The sequence below is a fragment of the Bombyx mori genome, chromosome 1, assembly GCF_030269925.1.
Source record: "Bombyx mori chromosome 1, ASM3026992v2".
Lineage (NCBI taxonomy): Eukaryota > Metazoa > Arthropoda > Insecta > Lepidoptera > Bombycidae > Bombyx > Bombyx mori.
Window position 1 is genome coordinate 5,831,099 of NC_085107.1, and position 26,376 is coordinate 5,857,474.

The window sequence follows — 26,376 nt, forward strand, 5'->3', positions numbered from 1 at the left end:
GTCTATGAGCTCCAGTAAAATAAAGTGAGCTCGTCCACCCATATAAGCAATAAAAAAAAGCATACGCATACTAAATCTTTCGAGTACTCAAAAAGCAGTTTTCTTTACTATATTGAATTATTTTGAAGTTGAATTTCATTTAAATTATGCCAGATTGCGTCATCAGACCAAAAACTGCAATTAATTTTAGTTGTAGCTTTGTTTTTTTCTCTCTCTCTCTCTCTCTCTCTCATATCGTCACTATACTTAAGATAAGTCAAATTATATTAACAATAACCGATATATTAGGATTATGACAAGATAATAATACATCTATTAAATAAATTATAGGTTGGTAAATTGAGTTTTGAAACACTACAAACTACACAGAATAGAATAAGACTCCGGATACGATTAATAAACAAACAAACAAACCTAATAATAATAATAATAATTAAAATAAGGCTTTATAATACTTAGCTGAAGTCGACAATTTTGCTCGATGCTAAAATGTAATCGCACGAAACGCATCGCGTGGATCCCAGCTATTAATCTTACAAACCAAACTCAGCCTTGCTATTTCATTATAATTTCAGACATATACGTCCACTTCATCCATTATGATTGGCATACAATGCAAATGAGGGATCGAAAATAAGTAGGTAAAACTAGGTAGGTGGGTAGGTAGAAATTTAAAATTACAAATATACATTTCTATTTTAGTTATAAAGTATATTTATGAGGATGAAGGTAGGCCTTTATATTAGAATTAAAAATAGCAGCACCAATAACATTCCGAGTGACGATAAACCAAATAAGATATATTTAACTATATAGCTTGTAACAGTTTTTTTATTTTTCGATAATTTTTTTTTTATGGCTTAGATGGATGGACCAGCTCACAGCTCACCTGGTGTTAAGTGGTTACTGGAGCCCATAGACATCTACAACGTAAATGCGCCACCCACCTCGAGATACAAGTTCTAAGGTCTCAGTGTAGTTACAACGGCTACCCCACCCTTCGAACCGAAACGCATTACTGCTTCACGGCGGAAATAGGTGGGGTGGTGGTACCTACCCGTGCGGACACTCCCAAGAGGTCCTACCACCAGTGATTAATAATTAAATAATTAATTTTTCGACTGCAGACTAATAACAATAACGAGAATAAAAAAATCTTTTTTTTTTTTACCATATTCTTATTAGATAATAATAATAATAATTTAAGTAAAGCTACTAACTATTGTAACTATACTTGAGACCTTAGAACTTATATCTCAAGGTGGGTGGCACATTTACGTTGTGGATGTCTATGGGCTCCAGTAACCACTTAACACCAGGTGGGCTGTGAGCTCGTCCACCCACCTAAGCAATAAAAAATTTTTTAGTAAATCCGATGGTGACTCGTTCATTGATTAATTCAGTACCAGCCCCATTTACCTTCTTAGGGTGGATAAGAGCGAATCTAGCAAGCACGTTCGCTCCAGCGCCCACGCCGAATCCTATAAAGGTCTTGATGCCGAAGTGGCCCATGACGTAGTTCAGTTGATTCGCCAACTCGTCCATCGATGGATACATATAGCTGAAATGAATTAAATTCTGACTTATGTTCTATAATACATAGATCACGTTTAACGGTTTAGCGGTAGGCAGCGGCTTGGCTCCTGGCCCTGGCATTGCTGAAGTCCATGGGCGACGGTAGCCACTCACCATCAAGTGGACCGTATGCTCGTATGCCTACAAGGGCAATAAAAAAAATTACTGATCCGATAAATGCGACAGATAAAAAACGGGCTTTAGGTTAGTTCATCGCTTCACTGATCCTTGTGATTAGTGAGTAATATATATACTGGATCCGGGAACGGCTCTCGCTCTTTTTTTAGGAAAATATGAATTCGATTTCTGAGTCGTTCTTGTCTCGCACCTTTGTACCAGAAAGGTACACGTAACACAGAAAAAAGGACCTATTTTCGAGCCGACTGATGTAGAAAGTAATTCTTGTTATACGAATTTCAAATAGATTATATTAATGTCAAATTAAAATATTGTTAGCGCATGTATATAGAGCGTAGAGTGGACTTAAGACCTTACTGAAGCCAATAGAGACCAGATGTACTTAGATTGGATTATCACCCATGTGAAATTCTCAGACTAGCTATCCACTTAACCAATTAAATTGAGGTTGATTTTGAAGAATTCACTTGAAACTTACATTTTGCAGCACACTTTTGTTGGTGATTACATATTTAAAAATCATTATAATTCGACCAATAATTAATATTTGAAAAGTTTATGACTACGAACTGACAGCTCTGCGAAGTAACTGGTGGTAGGAGCTCTTGCATTTCGGTTTGAATGGTGGAGCAGCCGTTGTAACTTAGATCTCATATCTCAAAGTGGGTGGTGGCATTTACGTTGTAGATGTCTATGGGCTCCAGTAACCACTTAACATCAGGTGGGCTGTCAGCTCGTCCACCCATTAAAGCAATAATACAAAAAATAACACAGTATAACTTGACATATTTTGTATAACGCATGATGATTTTTTTGACTTAAATATACATATAACTCAAGGGCACGCGTATATCAAAAGAAACTATTATTGTAGCATTTCCTAAAAAAAAATTAGTGAACTTTTTTTTGTACAAATGATATGATTCTGCATGACACTATTTAACGAAAGTGATAAAAAACATATCAGATTATGTTTTACTAAAAACCAAGCCCGTAGCCGCTGCAAACATGCCGTTATGCCTTGATTTAATTCTCAGAGAAATTTCTTCTAAATTACAATATTATGTAACTCGTCGAACCAAAATTTACACTCAATGGCATCGGCCCGATTGGTTGAATATCAGAGTTCCATAGACATTACAATGTGAGTGCTGCCACCCACCACGAGATATTGGCTTGAAGTCTGAATCGTATTACGTAATGGTAGTCACACTCTAAACGGGAACGCACGAACAATTCGCGGCAGAACTCCCGACGTGCCATTACCAAAGGTAAATGCCGGTCGGGGATGGCAGTATCCTGGTATATCCTTAGAAAACTTTGCCGACCACTAGATTCCTTTAGACATTTTTAACGATACCCACGGGAAAAGATTTGTAGACGCTATTTTAGGCCACCACAAAACATATCCAACCCTACTATACAATCAAAACTTCGACCAAATATCTTCAGTTGAGTGGCGGTAATCGCGTACGACTGCTAATGCTAATAAAAAAAAATTGAACAGCTGTTTCTATAATAAAGGAGATTAACTATCGAACCGTACTTTAATTACGTTATCTCGTGTTCAGCTACGCGAAACATTATTTATTGAATAACGTAAAACAAAATCCTGCTCGTTTCGTCGAATGAATCCGTATATGAGTCGACTATTATCAAAGCCGGCAATGTGACTTTTGGACAATTATTGGTAAATCAGAAAAACGAATTATTGACTCTGTATTCCATTGGCAGTCACAAAACTCTTCTGAACGACATCTTAGATAAATAACAGGTTAAGTATTAACCTTTATTTAATGCAGGTTTTGAACCGTATTCTTTGAAGGAGACGATTATATTCAAATCAATCTGTATTGACATATCAATAACATTTTTTTGTCCAAATGCACAGATTGCCACCTTTGATAATAGACGACTCATATAGAGGGACGGAAAATTTTCCCATAATATGGCCAACCAAAATTCCAGTGAGTTATTCCAAAAGCCCGTGGGGTATAATATCGTGTGACCAGACGACGACGTTACCAGCCAACGCGCCGTCGTGTACTTGTAGTACAAGTCAGTAAAGTCTATATCGAGCGGCGGACTGTTACATAACACTGCGGTACGAGACCCGCCGCCGATACTATCCACTCTTATAAATAAAAAAGAAGGTTCGCGACTCGAGGATCAATGACCTTCTCACCTGATATTCAATATTCCAAGAACGTTCCACATTTCTTTGTACTGATTAACGAAAAAAAAAACATTTTGTTTCCATTACAGTCTGAACAAGATAGGCACTGCGAGTATACAATAAAATAACTGATTAGGAAGACGGGAAATACTTAAAACGAACAAGTATTAAAACAAGTAATTGCGTTGATTATTAAAAGATAGAAACGAACAATTACTGTTTAAAATATTAAGATAAGATGAATTAAAAACTACATTATATCAATTAACATTATATCAATTAACATTATATTCTAGCTTCGGTGGAACATTTGAAATAAGATTATATCTTCTTGATCTTAGTATCGAATGGATATGAAAGAAAAAGCCACAATTAGCTCCCTATTACTCCCAAATATTATAACGCCGCATCTATTTTCTAATCTGTGGATTTACTATCTATGTATTTTTCTGTGTATTTTTTTTTCTAATAGTCTCAGACAGACAATCAGGCAACCCTCGCGATAAAGAGATTAGATTACCGCTGCCCATGGACATCTCATCGCAACTCTGCGTTACAAACTATTACTAGGCTGTCTGTTCCAAATACTCTACTTAAGCCATATACTTTTTTTGTTTTCTACGAACTTTCTGTTACCTCGTGTCAGGTTTGATGCAGTGTTGTTTGACATGCGCGTTTTGGGCGCCAAAATGTCGCGACGTTGCCCTATTATTGCAGTTTATTCACCTTCCCTCAAAACGGGAAAACGGAGTTAATTGTATTATCGTGATCCAGCTCGACTTGTGGATCGATTCGTGTTTCTATAACAATGTTAACAACTTTCGTACTGTCTGTTACCTGAGTGAATATTAATATTATTGTACATTGTTAGGCTTCACACTAATTATATTACAAAAAAAAAAAACATGATGTTTTCGTTTAAATTAACATATTATATATAAATGAGAAGGATGAAAACCATTATCTACACTAATATTATAAAGAGGAAAGATTTGTTTGTTTGTATTGAATAGGCTCCGAAACTATTTAAAAAATTTAAAAAACTCTTTCACTGCTTGGAAGCTGCACTATTCCCGAGTGACATAGGCTATATAACATATAACATATATATATACATATAACCTTTTTTGAAAAAAAAAAAAAACTAGGGATCTTTACTAAAACTCCAATAATATAACCCGAGGTGTAAAAAAATTACCTAAAATATTCTTTACATCGCGTGCCCTGCGAAAACTATGGATGATAGAATAAAATAATGTACTACGGACTTTGTAGAACACATTATTATTTACAAAAAGTGTCGCGACAGCATATGTCTAACTATTATAGTTATGAAGCAATAAGTGTCCTTTTGTTTAAAAAATAAAACAACGTCAAATATCGTTGAGATTTTTGTTAAAGACACGAGCGGAGCCGGAGCGGTTCGCTAGTGTACTATATAAAGGCTTTTTTTCATTCCATATTCGAATGAAAAATCTCAGTTATTCAGTGGGTACCGGAGCCTATCAACATCATAATGTAAGTGCCGACACCTACCTTGGAATATGAAGTCTAGGTCTTAATTCTTTAGTATAAGGGTTGCTCCACCCTTCAAACCCGAACTCATTACTGCTTCGCGTTAGAAATAGGCAGGATGGTGGGATGTAGACGTGTGGGTTCACAAACACCCTACTATCAGTAAAACCTTTGCCATGCGGAATTTTCAGAAGTGAAAAATTTTAATCATATCCCTGCATATGGCGCAATATTCACGTTTTTGAATTTGATATTATAAATAAAAAACAACAATATTATTCGTTCGTGGTCACGGAAAGTAAACATTATTCGAGCAGCCATAAGATGTAAAAAAAAAGTTCAGTCGTAAAATGTAAAAAATGTAAAAAAAAATCACAACGTAAAATGTAAAAAAAATTACAACAGTAAGTGATCGATTTGATTGTTTTGGATATCTGTTGATTTGAAAGCCAATGGATACGAACGTATATGGTCTTATACCATCTGGCATATCGCAATCCAGATGAGTTTACTCGTATCGAATTCCTACCTTTTATCTAATGTCTTTTTATTATAATCAAATTATTAGTTTAAAAAAATACGACATAACCAGTACATAGAGCGTGATTGCTTTTAATTTTTTAAAGCCACACATTATTAATAAAAGTTATCGGTTCAGTGAAATTTTCAGTAGATAACTGCGAAATTACAAAGAATTCAAATTAAAATCCCCAATGGGCTGTTCTGACAGGAATTTTCAATAGACTTCAACTGTGAAGTATTCGTTCTTAGATAGGCTATATGCAATGCTTATGCAGTGATTTTATTACACGCGAGAAAATTAGACTTAACATTCTCAACGATTCGATAAAGAGTGCAATATAAGTCAATACCAACAAATGACACATATTATTTTGATCAGCCAGCCCCTTTCGAATTTCAGGTCTACACCGGTTCACACCGGTTAAGCCGGACTTATTGATTTCAAAACGACGGTTGTTTTTTCCGCTTTGCGATATAAAAAAGGAAGGCTCCGTTCCGTTGGTACTACTGCATTGGTATATTGGTAGTGGTTTCCCCCTCAGACACGGCCCACTGAGTTTCTCGCCGGATCTTCTCAGTGGGTCGCGTTTCCGATCCGGTGGTAGATTCTGCGAAGCACGGCTCTTGCTAGGGTTCGTGTTAGCAAAGACGTCAGGTTTGAGCTCCGAGAGCTCACCTACTAGTTAAGGTTACGCTGAAATAGCCTCTCAAGGCTCTCAGCTTAGGTAGGAAAAAAAAGTGATTTCCTAAAGTGATTTGATTGAGTGATGTTGATTGTGTAGTTGTAGTAAATGACGAGATAGGTTCTGGCATCCACATCATGGTGTTCATGAGCTCCGGCAAGCATTAAACATCAAGTGAACCATAAGCTCTTGTGTCCACTGAATCAAATAAAAATGCATGAGAAATTCCAGACCAAAAATCATGCCTAACATATAATTTGAAAGTTGAATATTAAAAATCTTGTTATACCTGCCGTCGGCATCGTACAAATTCAAAGAGAAAATGAACAACAAACATTCAGAAAACAAACAGAAACAGTTTTTACTTTTTGCAAATTAGTTAAACGTCATTCTCTTTTAATTTCCTTGGCTGTACTCACAGTAAATGTTTTAACTGAGTACAAAGGCTTTAACGACATTCTATTATTTTTATACTTCAATTATATGCATAATGAATACATATATACATAAATAACGATATATGGTTTTGTTTGACGGCAAACCGCCTTATTCGGTTGCTTGGAGACGCGGTATACACAACATTGCATGGATCGAGCCGCAATATACTTGGTAAATTAACTCCATATTTCTGACAGCTTTATGCATAAAATATGCATAGGTTTCAAACTACATTATTAGGGCTCTTTCAGAAAGCGCCAACCCGAGACCGTCGTCACTTTGTCTTCACTTGGTTTTCCATTATCGGTTCTGTACGGTTAAGTTTGTACGTGTGTTGTACGGTTGACGTGTTTGTAAGTGAATATTGTTTTCAGTTTATTTTAAGTTAGTGGCACATTGTAGTTTCAGGACCAGACTCTTTATATTCTGTATACGATATGCCTATTGAAAATGAACCGGTAGCGGCGGCAAGACAATGCCTTCACGGCCAGTATACACGAACCCTTAATGACCTGCCGATGAAAAATCAAATTTATTATTAATGTTATGTAAGACAGATGTCATTATAAATTCTTATAATCTATACTAATATACCTAGGCGGCACTGAAAATTTCGGGAATTAACGAAGTGACACAACAGTACTATTTAAAAATGTATTTATTGCTTTTCGAAGTATTCTCCGCGAAATTTGACACATTTTTCCATACGATGGAACCAATCATTGAAGCAACCATTCCATTCGGAAGTTGGGGTCTCCAAAATGGCCGTTTTGTAGGCGTCCACAGCTTCTTCAGGTGATGAAAAGTTCTGTCCACGCAATTTATTCTTTATTTTAGGGAAAGTATAGAAATCATTAGGGCTTAGGTCGGGGCTGTACGGCGGATGGTCTAATAATTCTATGTTTTCTTGCTCTAAAAACTCTTTTGTTCTGTGCGCGGTGTGAGAACTCGCATTGTCGTGATGGAGGATGATGCGGCGGTTGTAGTTCTCTTTACGGAGTTCAGAAACGACCTGTGGCAAACAAATGCTAGCATACCATTCTGCATTAACCGTTCTTTGTCCCTCAAGAGGAATAGTCGTAACATGGCCGGTTTTGGAGACAAACGTGGCCGTCATTTTTTTTGCAACACTCCGTGAACGAAGAATTTTTGTTGGCTTTATCTCATTTTCGAACACCCAAACTCGTGACTGGTTTTTTGTTTCGGGTTCGTACGCGTATATCCAGGATTCGTCACCTGATACAATGTTGTATACAGCATTTGAGGATCCTGCGTGGAATCTTTCGAGAGTTCTGACGCACCAAGTAACGCGAGCCGCTTTTTGCTCTTCACAGAGCGAATGCGGTATCCATCGGGAAAACGACTTTTTTACACCTAATTGTTCATGCAAGATTATTTGTATTTGACTCATGCCAATGTCTAAAGTTGCCTGAATTTCGCGGTATGTCACATGTCGATCTTCCTCAATCAGCTTACGCACAGCATCAACGTTTTCTTGGGTGACTGCAGTTTTTGGACGACCTTTACTGATGATCCCCATCACTGAGCTTGACACGTCCACGTTGAAACTCAGCAAACCAGCAATAAATTGTGGTTTTGGATGGAGCTTCATCACCAAATGCAGAAATCATCCGGTCAACACACTGTTTTTGTGTTAAACCACTTCGAAAGTCATAATAAATCATCGCTCTTGAATTTTCTCGAGTCAATTCCATTTTCTCAACGACTAAACAAGTTTGACAAAACCTCATGACAAGACCGAGAATCTTTTTTTAAATAAATAAATGGTATTCGATTTTTAAAACCAAGGAGTTTTCAATTAAAAAGATTTTAATATGACAGGAACAGTGGAAATATTCTATTCCCGATACTTTTAGTGCAGCCCTCGTATAAATCTACAGTGGTTTTTACGGATGTTCTGTTATAACTACTGAACCATGAATCCGATTGACTTGTAACTTGGTATCCATGTAGAAAATACAAGTACTTAATATGGGCTAATATATAGGCTAGGCTAATATTGATATGAGTGTTGGACTCCCTAATAATAATGACAATAAATAATAATCGTAATTTTAAAGCGGGCGAGTACGGCTAGTAAAGTATAAAAGTATGAGTTATTTTTACGAGTATAGTTTAATCCTTACTTTGGCGTTAGTTATCGTATCGTATCACATAGTTAGCGTTCGTATAGCTAAAAGCAATCGTCTATCTCCGGATAATTATTAAAAATACAGTATAAAGCTTATCACAGATATCTTGCAACTTACAATAACATGAATATTACTATGTTTCAACTCTACAAAAATAAAAACGTGCGGCACTCGGGGACTGCTGCGGTAATGCTATTGCATAGCATTTTTTATCAACTTATGCAATTATAATTAGAAAATAATAACTTAATATTAAAACAATAATAAAATAAGACCACGCTATATTTATAAACATTAACAAAAGCAAAACTGTCCCCTTCACACTCATAAGCTAGACCGTGCGAGAGAGAGATGGGCAGACTTTTCATAATGCGCATGCAGTGTGACGTCACGCAGCGCGCTTATTCACAAACACCACACAAGCGCAACGTGTGAATGCGTTGAACGTGAGCTACATACATGGTAGGCGGAATGGGGGTGTTAGGCTTTATTTTCGTTACAAAATTTTGTGATTCGGTCGCCGCCCTCAAAGCCCGCGATAAAAGCTATGCAATAGCTTAAAAACACATGTTAAATTCATGGCTTCTATAATATAAGTAATTCAAATATATAATTAACACATACACCGCACAACTAACCATTATAGACACATCTAACGTTTATATTTTTATAGGTTCAAGAATTTTAAAGAACGAACTACTTAATTGGAAACATTTGAAATAGAAACCAATAAATGTACTCAACAATTATTTTAAATCTCTGGGCGTATTATTTGCCAGTGCCAGACTGTTAACATGCGAATACTTTTACCAACAATAGCATAATAATAAATTATTTGTTGCCTTCGTTTTAAAAAGCTACGTTGTTTCAAACAAAGCACTATTTACCAGTCGTCTGCGACAGACACTGAAGTGACCGCTTTTGAAAACGAAATATTAAATCGCATTGTATTTAATTATTTGAACAAGAGATGTTTTCAGTTCTCGAATTTACGTTCAAATATAATTTAAATGCAATCAAAACTGAACGGGTGGGTCTCTTTGTTGATGACAAAAACTGAATGTTTATTTGATCTCAACTGGATATCCAGTGGGCTCAGAGAACAATAGGAAAAACTATTTGATGAAAAGTCTCGTGATAAAATAAATTATTCATTTCAAGACTATGAATTCAAAAACAATAATAAAGGGATGTCACTACGTTTAAGTTTGTAACATTTATTATTTAAGTTGTTGATGTAAGTGATGTTAAGTTTTCTTTACGATGCTAACTCCATATCAGCTTTATGTGTTTTTGGAAAAGTAAAATAATGTGGTATTGGTCTAGAATAGAACCACCCGAACCCTTCGCGTGGGTGTCGTAAAAAATACTAAGTGAATCACCATATAATGGGCAGCTGCCACCTCACCAGCTTAATGCGATCGCCAATTAGTATTTACTGGTGGTAGGGTGTATTGTGAGCTCCCACGTGGGGTACCGGTGTGGGGAAGCAATCATACATTACGACTGGAACAGCTGTTATTTAATATTACAGAGATTTAGACCTCAAAGTGAAAGATGCCTTAATGTGGAGGCGGCACTTATGTGATGTTTATGGGCATCGGCAATCACTTAACGTCAGCGCAGCCGTGAGCTCATTCACGTATCTGTGAAAACAAATAATAGAAATGCAGTAGTAGCAGTTAAAAATAATGGAGCATCGAACTGTGAATCCTTTGTTTTATTATATAACGACCGTCTGGTGTAGTGGTAAGTGACACGGTCACTACACAAGGGGGTCGCGGGTTCGAATCCCGCAAAGGGAAGATATTTGTATGATAAATATAAATGTCTTTTCCAGGGTTATGAATGTATATTAAATATATGTATGTGTATAATAAAAATCTTACATTTATTTCCGTTATCTGGTACCTGTAACACAAGTTCTTTACGAACTTATCACGGGACTAGTTAACGTGGCGTGATTGTTAGTAAATATTTATATTTATATTTATATTGTAGAGTTCAGCCCTGGATTTGAGGATAATACTAAAAACCCTGTCCACACCGCAAATGAAGATTAAGTGCACAAAATGTTATATAAAAACCGGACATAATGTCAGAAGAAACTATAAGAATTAGATGTTTATCGATCGCGCTCACCGGTAGACCTCCAATATGCGAGGAGCGCAAAGTAATTGTGGTGTTATCCCTAAGGAAATATCTCTTAAGTATACCATTCTCATTTCATCAAATTATTCAGTAAAGGAATCAGCGTCCTTTCAAAATCGATACTTCTACTTGCCTTATTTCTATTTTCCGTATTATTTAATTTATTAACAACGTTATGGTTGATTGGAGCATTAACTGGTCTTAGATTAGATGAGTACACATGGTTAGTACCCCAACTATCCTGCCTATGCACGCTGTGAAGCAATCGTATTTTATAGAGCATGTTAACCGTTGTGCCTTACAAAAAAACTTCAAGCTCATGTCTCAAGGTGGATGGTGACATTCACGTTGTGATGTTTGTACATATATGGGCTCTAATGATCGCTTGATGCCACGCGTCCGCTCATCTAGAGCGATAAAAACGTTCACGAGTAAAACTAATTTTAATATATTGCACAAATTTTAAACGGTAAAATAGTTTATCCGGCTTATATCTGCTTTTCCGGGAGCTGGGTCGGTACCGTCCTGTTAATACCGTTAGGATTAGCCCGGAGGTACACAAGTGAATGATTGATTTAGTCGCGTCGGATAATAATCAGCTTTAATGCTTTACGAGTATAAATCTCTGCATATTATAAACTAGCTTTTGCCCGCAACTTCGTTCGCGCAGAAATAGTTCACAAATAACGCTTTTTTTAAAAAAAAATTGGTTAGCATAAAAACGTTATAGTGAGCCAACCTAACATATAGACACAGGCTGTCGCGGACTTTTTTTTAGATCTTTTAAAGGGGAACAATTCTGTCATACATTATTTTAGCAAAACTTTAATCGTTTCTGCAGCGCACGCAGCGGAAGCTCTCAAAAGGTAAAAAAAAAACGATTTTGAAACATAATTTATTGGTGCTCCGCTTGTATTGGTCTTAGCGTGATGTTATATAGCCTATATATAGCCTTCCTCGATAAATGGGCTATCTAACTGAAAGAATTGTTCAAATCGGACCAGTAGTTCCTGAGATTAGCGCGTTCAAACAAACGAACTCCTCAGCTTTATAATATTAATAAGTATAGATTCATAGAGTTCCAAATGAAACGTAATGACTTTCAAAACAGTTGGCTAGTATTTATTTCCGGGGCATTTTTTACTTTACAAACGATCTAACATACGAACCTGATTATAATTATCATCCTAAGCAGTAGTTTTTTTTTTTTTAAAACAGTATAGTGATAAATTCAGTTTAATTTAACTCGATAAATTTTAATTTAATTATATAGTATAAGCATGGTGAAAAGTAAATTCAATCAAATTTATTTCAACTCAGATTCATATAGAAGCATAAACAATATCTGCTTTCGCAAACATCAGAGTTAGGATAGCTTTATTGATTTACTGTACAGAGAAAGCAAAGTTTCCGCATTGTCAAACATGTCTGCAGAACGTGGTCAACAGATATCAAAGTACAGTGTTTGTTTTAAGAAAAAACAAATGCTGAATATATCGGGTTTTATTGAAAGAACGACAGGCACTGATAATATCATACTTCAAAGGTATACCTTTGCTTAAATGGTATATGTTATTTTGTCTTTATATAATATACGGCATCATCTTTATCGTGTTCAGTTTCTTCAGACATGTGTCCTTTCTTGTCAATCTAATTTGAAATCGAGCGAATTGAATCTCCTACGAGTATAAATTTTGATAAATTATCAAGTAAAAGGGCGTATAAGCTCTCGATACTATCGTGTTGTTCATCAAAGCAACAACACTTATAAGAATATAACTCCCCAGGACCCGACCGTAACTAATGGCTACTCATTACCAGACTAAGAATCGTAGCGCCCGTAAGGAAGAGGATTCACCATTTTCGTCGAAACCTGTAGATTTTGAAAGCGACGAAAAACGATTGATTGTTAGTTGTGAATGTGTATTCACGTCGTTCAGAACTAACATCGCCATTGATTCCATTTATGAAGATAGTCGGTGTTTTCAAATATATTTTTAAGCTCAATACACTCAAGCTACAATCGTATTTAACAGGTTTTTTGGAGTTTACTCCTTAAGAATCGATTTACATATATAGGCCCGGAGTATGAAAATTATGGGGACCAAAATCGTACTAGAGAGTATAGCATGTCACACGAAATGCGTTATGCGCCTGATTGGCTCCTGATTGGCCAATCAGGAGCCAACGCGCGGCCGCGTTATCGCAGGTGACGCCGGGCTGCTGCGCCGGCAGTCCGCCACAAAGCCTCGTACTGATCGCGCGTTTCTCTCATTATTGTATTTTCATATATTTGTTAGTCGTTTGTTTTGTGTCTCGTTAATTTGTTAATAATCTGTAGTGTATCGTGTTGTCGTAATATAGAACTATTTCTCGTATTGTTTCGTTTAATTTACCGACATCGTTTTGCTTGTGGCCGGACGCCGTTCGGGTTCGATTCCTGAACGTATCAACTGTTAGTGGGTTGATACCCGAATATAACCCGCTACAAATCATTTATTAATAAAGCTTATTAAATATAAACAATTCCTTCTATCAGTGAATGGACAACTTATATATTAATTGTAAAAGTGAATTATATAGACTTACTTAATTACCGCATCCACGTGTTCCGCAACTCCCGGATCATTCTCACTAGAATACGTAACTTCCATATTTTACTGTATTCAACTGACACAAATTTATATTTATATCCAGTAAACTCCAGTCGTGCGTCGGAGCGGACACACACACTTTTTTTTTAAACTAGGACAATAAAACAAAATCCGTGCACGCAAAGAGTACCAATAAAAGCCAATATGGATACCAATATGGATTTTTCAATATACCGGATTTATGACTGAAACATTTTAGCGTTATTATTATGCACGATATTTCTATAGCCATATTCTGAGTTATCATGTACTAATAAAATACAGTTTACATGTGCTTTAAGCATTCAATTTTACGGTCATTAATCTCTTTGCATCATAAATATTGAGGCAATATTTTTTCACTCCGCAGACTACATTCAATTAAACCATGAACAAATTTCATGAATATAAAATTTTATGCATAAATTAACATAGTTTATTGAGACGGTAGAGAACCATAGTTAGTTGAAGTAAACTGAAACCCCTCATAATATTACGTTTTAGGTATTCAGAGCGGAAACTATGATATGGCTCTACGAGTTTCGCTTCTTAATACTTGCTTCTGTTTGCTCGCTAACATAGTGGAGGTATCTGAACAACGCCGCAGGGCTGTCAACTGTTATTATAATAATTAGAACAATAAACTTCTGCTAGGCTTTGTTTTAGTTTCGGAAGGGACGGCACCTCTGTAATCTGTCTACGAGACTATGAACAATGTACATGAGTGTGCGGAATGTGACCCGGCTTAGAGCTTTACATCATGCTACGTAAATTCGTGTCTTTAACTATGAAAGGTTACATTCATTATGTGAACGACTTGAACACACGCAGAGATACTAATTACAAATGCGATATTTCAGCTAAGTTTCCGCTCTGAAACATTGTGTTGAATAGTTTGCATAGCCTTAACGTCCAAAAGTATTTGATTACTAAGATCTTAATGAAAATGGTCTTACTTCTTGTTTAGGGGTAGGTTTGATAAAAACATATTTACATCTTAGTGATTTTATAAAAGTTGAAAAATGCAAATGAAGCAAGTGTTTTACTTCAAAATATCTGCCCTCAAATCTTTCTTAGTGCATAATCTAAACCAATAAATAAAAAAAATAAAAAAACAAAAAAAAATATTATTTAGACGGGTGGACGAACTCACTGCCCACCTGGTGTTATGTGGTTACTGGAGCCCATAGACATCTACAGCGCATATGCATCACCCACCTTGAGATATGAGTTCTAAGGTCTCAAGTATAGTTACAACGGCTGCCCCACCCTTCAAACCGAAACGCATTACTGCTTCACGGCAGAAATAGGCAGGGTGGTGGTACCTACCCGCGCGGACTCACAAGAGGTCCTACCACCAGTGAAGTATCAAATATTTTATAGAGACACATCGAAACGCCTGCATGGCACCGCAAACTCTCAACTTGCGTTTGAACATGTGACGCACCTGCACAATATTTTGTGAGCCCCTATAACCATACCCTATTCTAATAATTTCAGAACATTACGTTATTTCAATATTTTAATGGGCTAAGGTTATAATGATAATGATAATAATAATGATATATGTATGTACATACTTATATATACATACTGTACATAGAAAATAAGGACACAGACAAAGATAAAACAAACCTGTTCATCATACGAATGTTTGCCCGATCTGGGAATCGAACCCTCGACCCTCGACGCAACACTCAGGGGCGCTAACTATTGCACCACCGATTCAGTCAGTAGGTTCGATGGTATTTATATACGTAAGCGGTAAGACCGAGCTCTCAAATAGCGTTTCAATTAATAGAACAATATTGAGTGCCCGTATTAGGTTTCTTCATTGTACGAGTCACGAGTACCTACCTACGTAGCCTTACGAAGATATATTTTACGGTTTCCGCGGCTAAGTTATCTACGTTGCAACCATAAAAATGTTAGAAAATGTTTCCATTGCAACCAGCGTGCGCCCTCAGTTACCCTGGGGTGTAGCAACAACTTTATATTAAATATTCCTCACGTTGCTGCTATAAATTTTACACTCATTTTATTTTTAAAGAAAAAATATGTTTGTGGTAAACCCTGAAACATTTTACTCAATTTTATTATTGGTTTGTCTTGTAACTTACTAAAGGTAAAAACGGCAAAAATATAGAGTAAATACTACACTAGAGTAGTGGTAACTCTAATTATGATGATATACTTCAGTAAAGGATTCGCCGTACTTCTATGTGGACGAATGAAACAGGTATTGAATTCGTTACGAAAATAGGCGTTGCCTTAATTATCCGAAAGTTTCGTTACTGCAAAGTGACTGACCCCTGAGTTAAAGGGGTGTGAAACCACTGCAAATACTTTCCGATGACTGTTGAATCTACGAAGAAGTTAGATCGATTAGATTTGGTGTGAAATCTGTGCTGAGAGGAATGGGTAATTTATTTGAATTCTGTGAGGAATTATCGCCTCTTATGTACTTTTAGACCCCGCGGCCGATCACCTAGCCGCTGGTGTGATTAAATAACCACCCTAACTGGGCTGCCAGTCGCAACCGCCCTACGAGAAGCTGAGGACTGGACGAGGTGGAAACAGCTCACTAGACAAGCCACGATCAAGTTACAGGGACACGACCTTCAGTAATGAAGAAAGCGACGAAGAAGAATGTACTTTTAGGCATTAAATAATTAGGTAAATCCTCAACAGTGTTAAGTAATACTTTCTCTATGTGGGATTATCGAAGATTTCATAGTCTTTAATGATAACGCCAAGCCTCAGCCCCCCAGAGACTTCTAGTTTACTTTTATGAAGTCAACATAATTATTCTTTATGAAGCCCTTAGTGCACTAGGGAAATACGAGTACACTAAGCTATTTATTTAGAATTGAATTTATGGATTAGCTTTATTAATTTGGACTTATAGCAAGTTTTGGGGATTGGATAAATCGATATAGATATCTTCGTGTCTAAAATTAGGCAAAAGTTAAGGCGCAAACTTTAAAGTAACGAAGATAAAAGGAAATCCATTCGAGAAAAATATGGCCTAATTTAGATGTCTTTGTGAAAAGCTAATTCCTCCCCCGTGGTGTTCTGAATACTAAATTAACAGTACAATATCGACAGTGTCGACGCGAATTGATGGGAATCTTAAAAATTATTATACATAGTTAGATTGAGAATTCACTTTAATCGGTTTTTATGCTAATTATACATTGCTCTTTTGTACAAATATACGTTCTATGACATTATGTATCGTAATATTTAAAATAAATAATAGTTTCAAAAAACTAACAAAATACGCTTTTATAGAAAATCTAACTCCGTTACAAACATACATACGTCTGAAGCTAATAAAAGCGTATTAACTAAAGGAATGTTTCGCTTTATTGGGGAATAAGAAAGGAAAATGTACTTATACTACAATAATATTTGTATAATAATTCGTCTTTTATACATTTGATGTTCGTTATATTAATTCTTAATCTAAATTAATCTAAATAAAAATCTATCATCTAAATCTAATTTCCTAGAAAAAATATTATTAATAAATCTATCGTTTTAAACTAATTTAAAATGACAATTTCAGCGCGGCAATTGAACTAAGCTAATACTGACTATAATTATAGATCAAAACAACTGTGATAGTTTCTTGTATGTATGTATTATTTTATGTGGCGAAATATTCAGAGCAAGCTTATATAAACACGTACATATAAAAGAATCGAACCAAAACTTGTGAATTCATGAGTATCAATTATCAGAACCTTTTAGATAGGTTGGAGGTAGGTTTACGTAGATCGGTACATTGAAAGGGCACGTGCCTGATGACAAATCATTTTCGAAATCATTCAATCTCCATCTTCACCGACTATAATTCATTTCGATGGGCTACATTCATTACAATCCAGATTTAACATCCTTTTTAATACGCCTTTATTAGCTTCAGACGTATATATGTTTGTAACGGAATCTTTGAACATGATTTTGACCCCCTTCGAAACGTCGAATTAACTCGAAATTTGGTATACTTATTAAGAAGCGATGACAATTTAATATTAAAAAAAATTGAAAAAAAAACGAAAATTTGAAAAAATTTATATTCAACTAAAAAATTAAAAATAAATAACAGTTTAAAAAACGCTTTTTTACAATAAAATCATTTTTTCTTACACTATTTTTAATTTAAATTTATTTTGTATTCCATTTATTCCGAATTTATGGTAATTTTTAAAAAAGATTGTTCATACATATCGATTTCTTTTTCCTTCTATTAAATAAAAAAATACTGTATGAAATTATATGCGTGCCGTGTCAGAAAAGTTTTGATTCTTTCCGGATGATGTATGACCACCGAATCCGCTTTAAAATTGTCGTATAATTTAATGACCAGTACACCTCTTGCAAGCTGCAAGACCTAAGTCATAAAATACGCGACACGGTTGTAGGTGCTACATTCATAAAACATTTTAGCTTTCCGACGGACTACTGCAAACTCTTGCTTTGATAGTCTTTTTAGTACGCATGCAATCGATATCGGATCGGTCAGATCTTTTTCAGTCACAAACAGGGTTAGTTTCGTTATACCTCTCAATAGCCCACTACACAAATATTTGATTAATAACAAGTTGATAACTTTAAAAATTGCAACTGGCTCCATACTTCACTGATGGCAGGACCTCTTGTGAGTCCGCGCGGGTAGGTACCACCACCCTGCCTATTTCTGCCGTGAAGCAATAATGCATTTCGGTTTGAAGGGTGGGGCAGCCGTTGTTACTATACTTGAGACCTTAGAACTTATATCTCAAGGAGGGTGGCGCATTTACATCGTAGATGTCTATGGGCTCCAGTAATCGCTTCACATCAGGTGGGCTGTGAGCTCGTCCACCCATCTAAGCAATAAAAAATTAAAAATACTTTCTTTGTGTATACATGCTATCACGGTAACCCAGTTTTCTTTAACACTTACGTTTCCATAACAAAAATTGGTACGATAATTAGAAAACACAATGAATGAGAATAACACAATCCAAATATAAATGTTCGTGTTTTTTTTTTGTTTGGTAATGATATTTATGACCTGACTAAGGTAATGTATGTATATGAAGTCGTCAATGTTATTAAAAAAAAGTAAAAGTGAAGTAAGCTGTTCCGATCTATCATCTCCAGTTTTGTGCGCTGATGTTGCTTGATCAACATTACTATTAAAAAATAACATTGATTAATTATGATTTGAAGCTACTAGCAGTTACTTCAATGAAATTGAGACTACGTCGAGCTCATACTTCAAGGTCCCCTCCTGGCTGAGCCTTTGCTCGCCCACCTGTCCTGGTGGAAATAGAGAGTCCTCCATGCCACCAGTAATCCCTCATTCATAAAAAGGTGTGCAGGCTAATAATCAACATCGCTATGGACGCCGGCAATAACTGGGTCATAAGTTGGTCTGCCCATAATTAGGCATAATACACAACTATTTTTTAGAAGCAGAAAAAGTTTTTTGTTTTGTTTTAAAACCTGTCGTTTTTCCATGATTGCTATAATTTTGGAAATTTTAAAATTATTGTTGTTTCCACAATTGTCAGTCAACCCACCTATTCTGTTTCAGACTGCGGCGCACGAGTGAATTTTATTCGATACACAGTTGTATACTTCAAACATTTACAACAATTAAAACAAACAAAAAACAGCAAAGGTTAACATTTGCAATTCTATTAGAATTCATTACAACAGTAAAATTTCTATCCAAATAATTTATTTTCGCTACACCAGTCCAAGGCATATAGATTAGTAATATTATTAAATTAGTAAAATCGTGCGTTAAAGTTAGGTAACACTTATACCTTAGGTAAGGTGGCATTATTCAAATGGTATTACTTGGACGTGGCAGGAGGCGCGTGCCGTTCAAAAAAATCAATACAACCCGCACGCCCCGACTCGCTCGCTCGCAAGGACACCGGATAAACGGTTAACTAGCTGAATGTAACAAAAACTTACGTCACAGAACAAGTTGGACAAGTGCTTCCATTGTTGGGTTCGAAACTATTTCCCCGAGTCAGGTCAAAACTGTTTTACTTTATGTTGAACCAAAAACGCCTACGAAAACTATTTTTTAGTTTGCTCTCGGAGCTGCTGTACATTCTAAAATACTATTGTTTTATTTGCGTTCTCTTAAACACACTGAAAGTCAGTCACGGTCAAAAAATAAACGGAACACTCGCCTGCAGTTTGAGGTCTATGTAATATTTAAAAAAAAAATTGGAATATAATTCAAAATATTCTCCATTCTGTATGAATCGAAAAGTTTATAAGAATTGTAGTAAATATTTAACAGTGGTATGTTATAGGCCGAAAGCGAATTAAAACAAATAAATAGAAATCTTATTTATAAGCCTACTTTCGATTTCGCGACTTGTTAATATAGTTGACAGTTTAGACAGGCGTAATAATCTATATATTAATACGTGAAGCAAAACTTTGTATCCCTTTTTACGAAAATTGCGCGGACTGAGGAGTATGAAATTTTCCACACTTATAGAGAATATAGAGAAGGAGTGCGCAATGCTAATATTTTTTAAAAACAATGCTTAAAAGATAAATTAAATCAATTAAAGAAAACATTACACACACTACCATGTATTTGACGCACACACGCATGATACTATTTATTTATTGTCAAATTTTTGTTCTTGACGTCTGTGGTCAAATTGTCTTTATTAATATTTTTTTATAGTGTAGTCTTGGTGAAATTTGTTATTATAGAAGTATAAAATACAATCATAATAGTGTACAAAATTACAATTCCAATTAATTATAGTCGAATTTCGACTACTGCGGGACCTCTAGTATTTCTAAATTTACAAAGATATCATTTTTATAAACAACAGGAAAATGTCCTTCAAAGCGAGCGGATCTCGTTGCACGGAACGATGTCACAGAGAAAATAATGCTGAGGAAAGCTAATGTTACAAGAAAATTACTACGGACTACAACGTTATCTTCTCTAACAAAGATACGGTATAATTTATATTTTTCCCCCTACCTATTCGCTGGTAGCCTATTAGAGCCTGGTAGAGAAAATTCCAACTACGTCGGGACGGGTAGGTGAGCTCACGGCCTGAGAAAATTTGCTAACACTAACCCTAACAAGAGCCGTGCTTCGCAGAATCTACCACCGGATCGGATTCGCGACACACTGAGAAGATCCGGCGAGAAACTCAGTGGACTATACAATTACTAATTAAATTTCTTTGCATTCTTTAAATTTTTAATCATTCGATTTTTCGGCGTAACGAACACGATTAATAGCTGTAAGAAACGCACACTTCATTGATACATGAGAAATATTATATAAAAACAAACAAAACACAAACTCATTACGAAATCTACTGCAGTGTTAACAAAAACTGTATTATTTACGTTATGTTATATTGGGTCGTATACCTGCCTACAAGGACCAAAAAGTTAAAGTTTAACTTCGAGTGGGGTGTGAGGACACTCGCATATTTAGACAGTTAAAAACTAAAAAAAACGTATCATCAACAACTGTAACCGTGTGCATTCGTTGCTTAACCGATGGGCTAATCCCCTTTAAGTGCTAACGCGTTCATCAATTGAGTTCACTCGGATTCAAGCAAACACAAACTAAGGCGCGTTACGTGATCTAAAATGTAGTAATATGTATGCTGAAGCCACCTTAAGCGCCGATCCCGCAAGTTCTCAGACAGCTAGTGCAAGTGAACTTAAAAAGTTTTAACATTGTATAAACCAGGTACTCTTTGTTTCTCGAGTTCCCAACTAGGTACGTGATTAGTTAAGTTAACGGTTATGTTTAAAACAAACTTATCGAGCATTAATTAACATTCAGATAGCCTGTTGTTCTTGGGAAAGTTGTTAGATGGTCGGTTTCAAAAGTTTTAAAATAACACTATATAATTAAAAGGTAATATTTTTTTAACTATTCTAACTTTTTCAAAGTGTTTTTATAAGTTATTTTGGAAGGAGCTTTAATTCAGCTAACTAAAAAAAATATTTTTTACTTTATCCATCTCTTGCTCTAATAACACCATAAAATTTGAGAAAATATATACATCCCAACATTGAATAACCGCAAAGAATTGAGCATAATTTATTAGGCACACTGATTTAAATACAGGTACCAATGTGCTTTATGTAAAATTATTATTACGTACTACTGCCCCATGAACATAAGTCAACGGAGCATCAATCGCGTTTGAGTGGCAACAGCTTGGCAGGAGAAGACCTGATCACCCGGTACATACTTGGCGACGCACCATGGAGAGTGAGATGAGGACTGCCAACGTGACCTGGAGTAATGTCAAGGAGCAAGCGCAAGACAGGGTCAAATGGAGACAGCTTGTGAGGACCCTATGTACCAACGGGATACTCTAAGACTACAACAACAACTGCCCCATGGAATATTGTATCCAGCAATCTATGTAGGTTACAATTTACTGTAAAACGCATTTTAGTATTAAATTAATAAAAATCAGTATTTATCAAAATGCTTTCGGTCTGAGAGGTTTTACCATACGGGTCACATAGGTAGATAAAAGATAGTCTTTTAAATTATTTAAAATTTGTCCATGACATCATTTCAACATAATCTATATATTAATAGGTGAAGCAAAAACTTTGTATCCCTTTTTACGAAAATTGCGCGGACGGAGGAGTATGAAATTTTCTAATATTTTTTTTAAATAATGCATAAAAGATACATTAAATCAATAAAGAAAACATTACACATACTACATACCATGTATTTGACGCACACACGCATGCATACTATTTATTGTCAAACTTTTGTTCTTGACGTCTGTTGTAAAATTGAGAATAGATTAAATATTGTTTGTCTTTGTTAATATTTTTTATAGTGTAGTTTTGGTGAAATTTGTGATTATAGAAGTATAAAATACAATCATAATAGTGTACAAACTTACAATTCCAATTAATTATAGTCGAATTTCGACTACTGCGGGACCTCTAGTACTATTTAAATAGCGAAATACTCTGAACAAGATATTTGACAAAAAAGATAAATAATATTTTGGCAGTAAAAGGATGATCGTAATACTCGTATCTGTCAATAAAAATCTCGAAACAATTGAAGTCACATCAATAGACATTTTTCATCAGAAAAGATGTCGCTAATACATAAAATAAATTCAGAAATAATTTTTACAAAGAAATCAGATATGGATATCCTATTCAGTTTGTATACTAAATAAGTCTTATTCGTGAACATCAAATTGACTGGCTAGCTGACAACGATAAATTACTATCACGTGCATATGAAATATTCATGTAATGTACGTATAACAAATCTGATGTTTATTCAAAAAGTAACATTACTAGCGTGTAACACCGTATTGATTACAAATTGAAATTGACGATTAATTTACTTTTTCAATAAAATGAACTGTATAAAAAACATTATTTGAAACAATTTCTAAGCATGGACTATTTGTTAAATATGCATAATATTATTGCATTGTGAGTTCTTTTTTTGCTCTAATAGTGTTATTCTTTGCTAATCGAAGTTCCCCATTCTATTAGAATTAGTCCCTGTATCTTGTCCCCATCATTTAGAGATAATATGACTCCCTTAAATACGTTCATCAAGATTACCAAAACATACTAGTTGAAGTGGGTACAATGAATATAAATAAATAAAACATTATTTGGTGATAGCATATAGGTACGCTTAGACTTCAACGGTAAAATCATTGTAATAACTGAGCCTTATGCATATATCATCATATCATATATATATATATATATATATATATATATATATATATATATATATATATATATATATATATATATATATATATATATATGTATATATATTTTTAGGAAAAGCTTAACTTTTATTTTATTTCGGTAAATGACGATGATACGTTGAAGCGTCCAGTAGGTAAATTGGTGGTAGGACCACTTGTGAGTCCGCGCGGTTAGGTACCACCGCCCGCCTATTTGAGCCGTGAAACAGTAATGCGTTTCGGTTTGAAGGGTGGGACAGCCTTTGTATGTATAGTTGAGACCTTAGAACTTATATCTCAAGGTGGGCGGCGCATTTGTTGTAGATGTCTATGGGCTCCAGTAACCTCTTAACACCAAGTGGGCCGTGAGCTCGTCCACACATATAAGCAATAAAAAAAAATTGTTAAGATTAATAAGCGACCCAAAAGAAAACAGAAGAGTGTTTTTACGTATTATGTTACACTTAAGAATCCGGTTAGCGAATTGGCCTCTGTTGTTGAAAGCATCCGTCCTGACAATAGAGTAGACACCAGCAAGCCAGTAACTGTAAATGGCCTAGATTCTCGACCGGTTTAAAGTTATTGCGTTCCGCACTGTTCATTACAAACTTCCAGTAGGAAGCAAGGGTTGAAGCAATATTAAACTTCGTAAAAGACAAATGAAGATAGATCGTCACAGAAAATCTAAAATTCGAAGGTTTAAGCAATTCAGTTTTTAATACAGATTTGTTCGTGATCTAAAAAAATAAGCTTTTAATGTTCTCAAGCGAAACTCTTAGCAGTATTCGGTTGGACTATTTCAAGATTCATAAAGAAAAACTTTATAAGCCACTGTTACAAAAGTAAGACGGATTACATATAACAAAGACCCTGTTTGCTTCGAAGCTACGGGGTATTATAAAAGTCTCCTTAATACCGAGTACCGCTTTAATACCGAGTAAATTTAACTTGTTTAAGGGCTGGCCGCAACAATGACGGCAGCAATGATATTGAATATCCCGACATATCAAAGTAATCAAGAAATATTTATGCAATAGGAAAATTTTGCTGTAAAATTATATTATGCTGCAAATTATATGTTTTGTATAAGTTAACAGGAGTTTTCAGAGACAAAACCTTTGCAGTTAAACCATGTCGGTTCGGCATGAATCAATCATCGATTCCATTAAGACAAGCACACTTGGTTACAAATATAAAAGTTATACATTCCCAATATGTGGATAGAGGTATCAACAAATTGCGCCATTCGAAAGCCTTTGGTGGTCGGTTTTGAGATTTCTACCACGGTATATGATGATGCCAATTTGGGAGTTTAAACCATGGATAAAATTTTTGGTCTAAACAAAAAAAAATATCCAATATTGTTTAAAAAATGGTAGGCACAATACTATGTTTTTATTTCGACTCTGAACGATACCAAAACTCGTATTTTATATTCCTTATCTTCCTCCATGTTTTTTTAATTTAATATCTAAGGATTTGACATAGTCGTGGTATTTCATTTCCATAATATTTTTTTTAAGTTAGATTGATGAACATTCAAACGGATAGTATCGATTTGCTTCGGCAAAATCATGTTAACTAACATCATTTAGTGTCAGTTACTTATTATCGTAAAAATATATTAATAAAAATGTACATATTATATAAAATGCATACTATAATGTTATGTGATAGTTTGGTTCACAATAAACAATACTTTATCTAATTTGTTTTAGAAACTCAAACATACACATACATTCACAAAACTGGCACAAATTGTTACATCGTGTCGGCTAGCCACGTTCTTAATTTGATAGTTTATCTTGTTACCAACAGAGTAGTAGGAAAATTTCTAAATTCGTGTAATGACTGGTCTGCCGCGTAGGCGTGATGCAATTCGGTTTGAAGGGCAGGGCAGCCAATATTACTATTAAGACTTCGTCGTCCTATCTCAAGGTTATCTAGAGAACGAAGAATTCATGTTATTGTTTTTAGGAACGAGTAACCAGTATTAATACGAAATCTGTTGTTGTAAATAAGATTAAAAATAATGTTGTGTTTAATGAAATGCTATACATTATTGCTTTAAGTCATTAGAAAAAAAGGTTATTCTTTTTGATTTTACTAGTAATAAAGCAGCATGCGGAAAGATTTGTATGGTACTACAAAATGATCTCACAAGGAAACTTAGAGATTCGGTGATGCAATTAGAGCTAAGGCCTTATATGGATCAGTTCTTAGCGAAAAAACATCGTCAAAGGTGAACCGTAAAGGAGGTTGCATGAAGTGGTTGTTGAGGCTCACGGACCGTTTCGTGTTCCAGCTCTACGCTCTAGAAATAGCTAAATGAAGCTTGTCCGGGCTCACAAGCGTTTAATAAGAAACAAGGGGCAATATACATAAGTTCAGTCACATTTTGAGCTTTTATTCACTTTTTTTATTGCTTAGGTGGGTGGACGAGCTCACGGCCCACCTGATATTAAGTTGTTACGGAGCCCATAGACATCTAAAACGTACGTGCCGCCACCCACCTTGAGATATAAGTTCTAAGGTTTTAGTACAGTTACCACGGCTGCTCCACCCTTCGAACCGAAACGCATTACTGCTTCACGGCAGAAATACGCAGGGTGGTGATAGCTACCCGTG

The 26,376-nt window shown here is 35.4% G+C and overlaps 1 protein-coding gene across 5 annotated transcripts in view; it reads right to left on the bottom strand.

Annotated features, from left to right (window-relative positions):
• Positions 1–26,376, bottom strand: part of LOC101742896 (protein NDRG3) — a 91,712-nt gene that overhangs the window by 12,307 nt on the left and 53,029 nt on the right. For all 5 annotated transcript variants that reach the window (XM_062668454.1, XM_012693572.4, XM_021350435.3 and 2 more), the window contains one exon: positions 1,420–1,561. In XM_062668454.1, the coding sequence (XP_062524438.1) occupies positions 1,420–1,561 (142 nt within the window). The remainder of the gene's footprint in view (positions 1–1,419; positions 1,562–26,376) is intronic.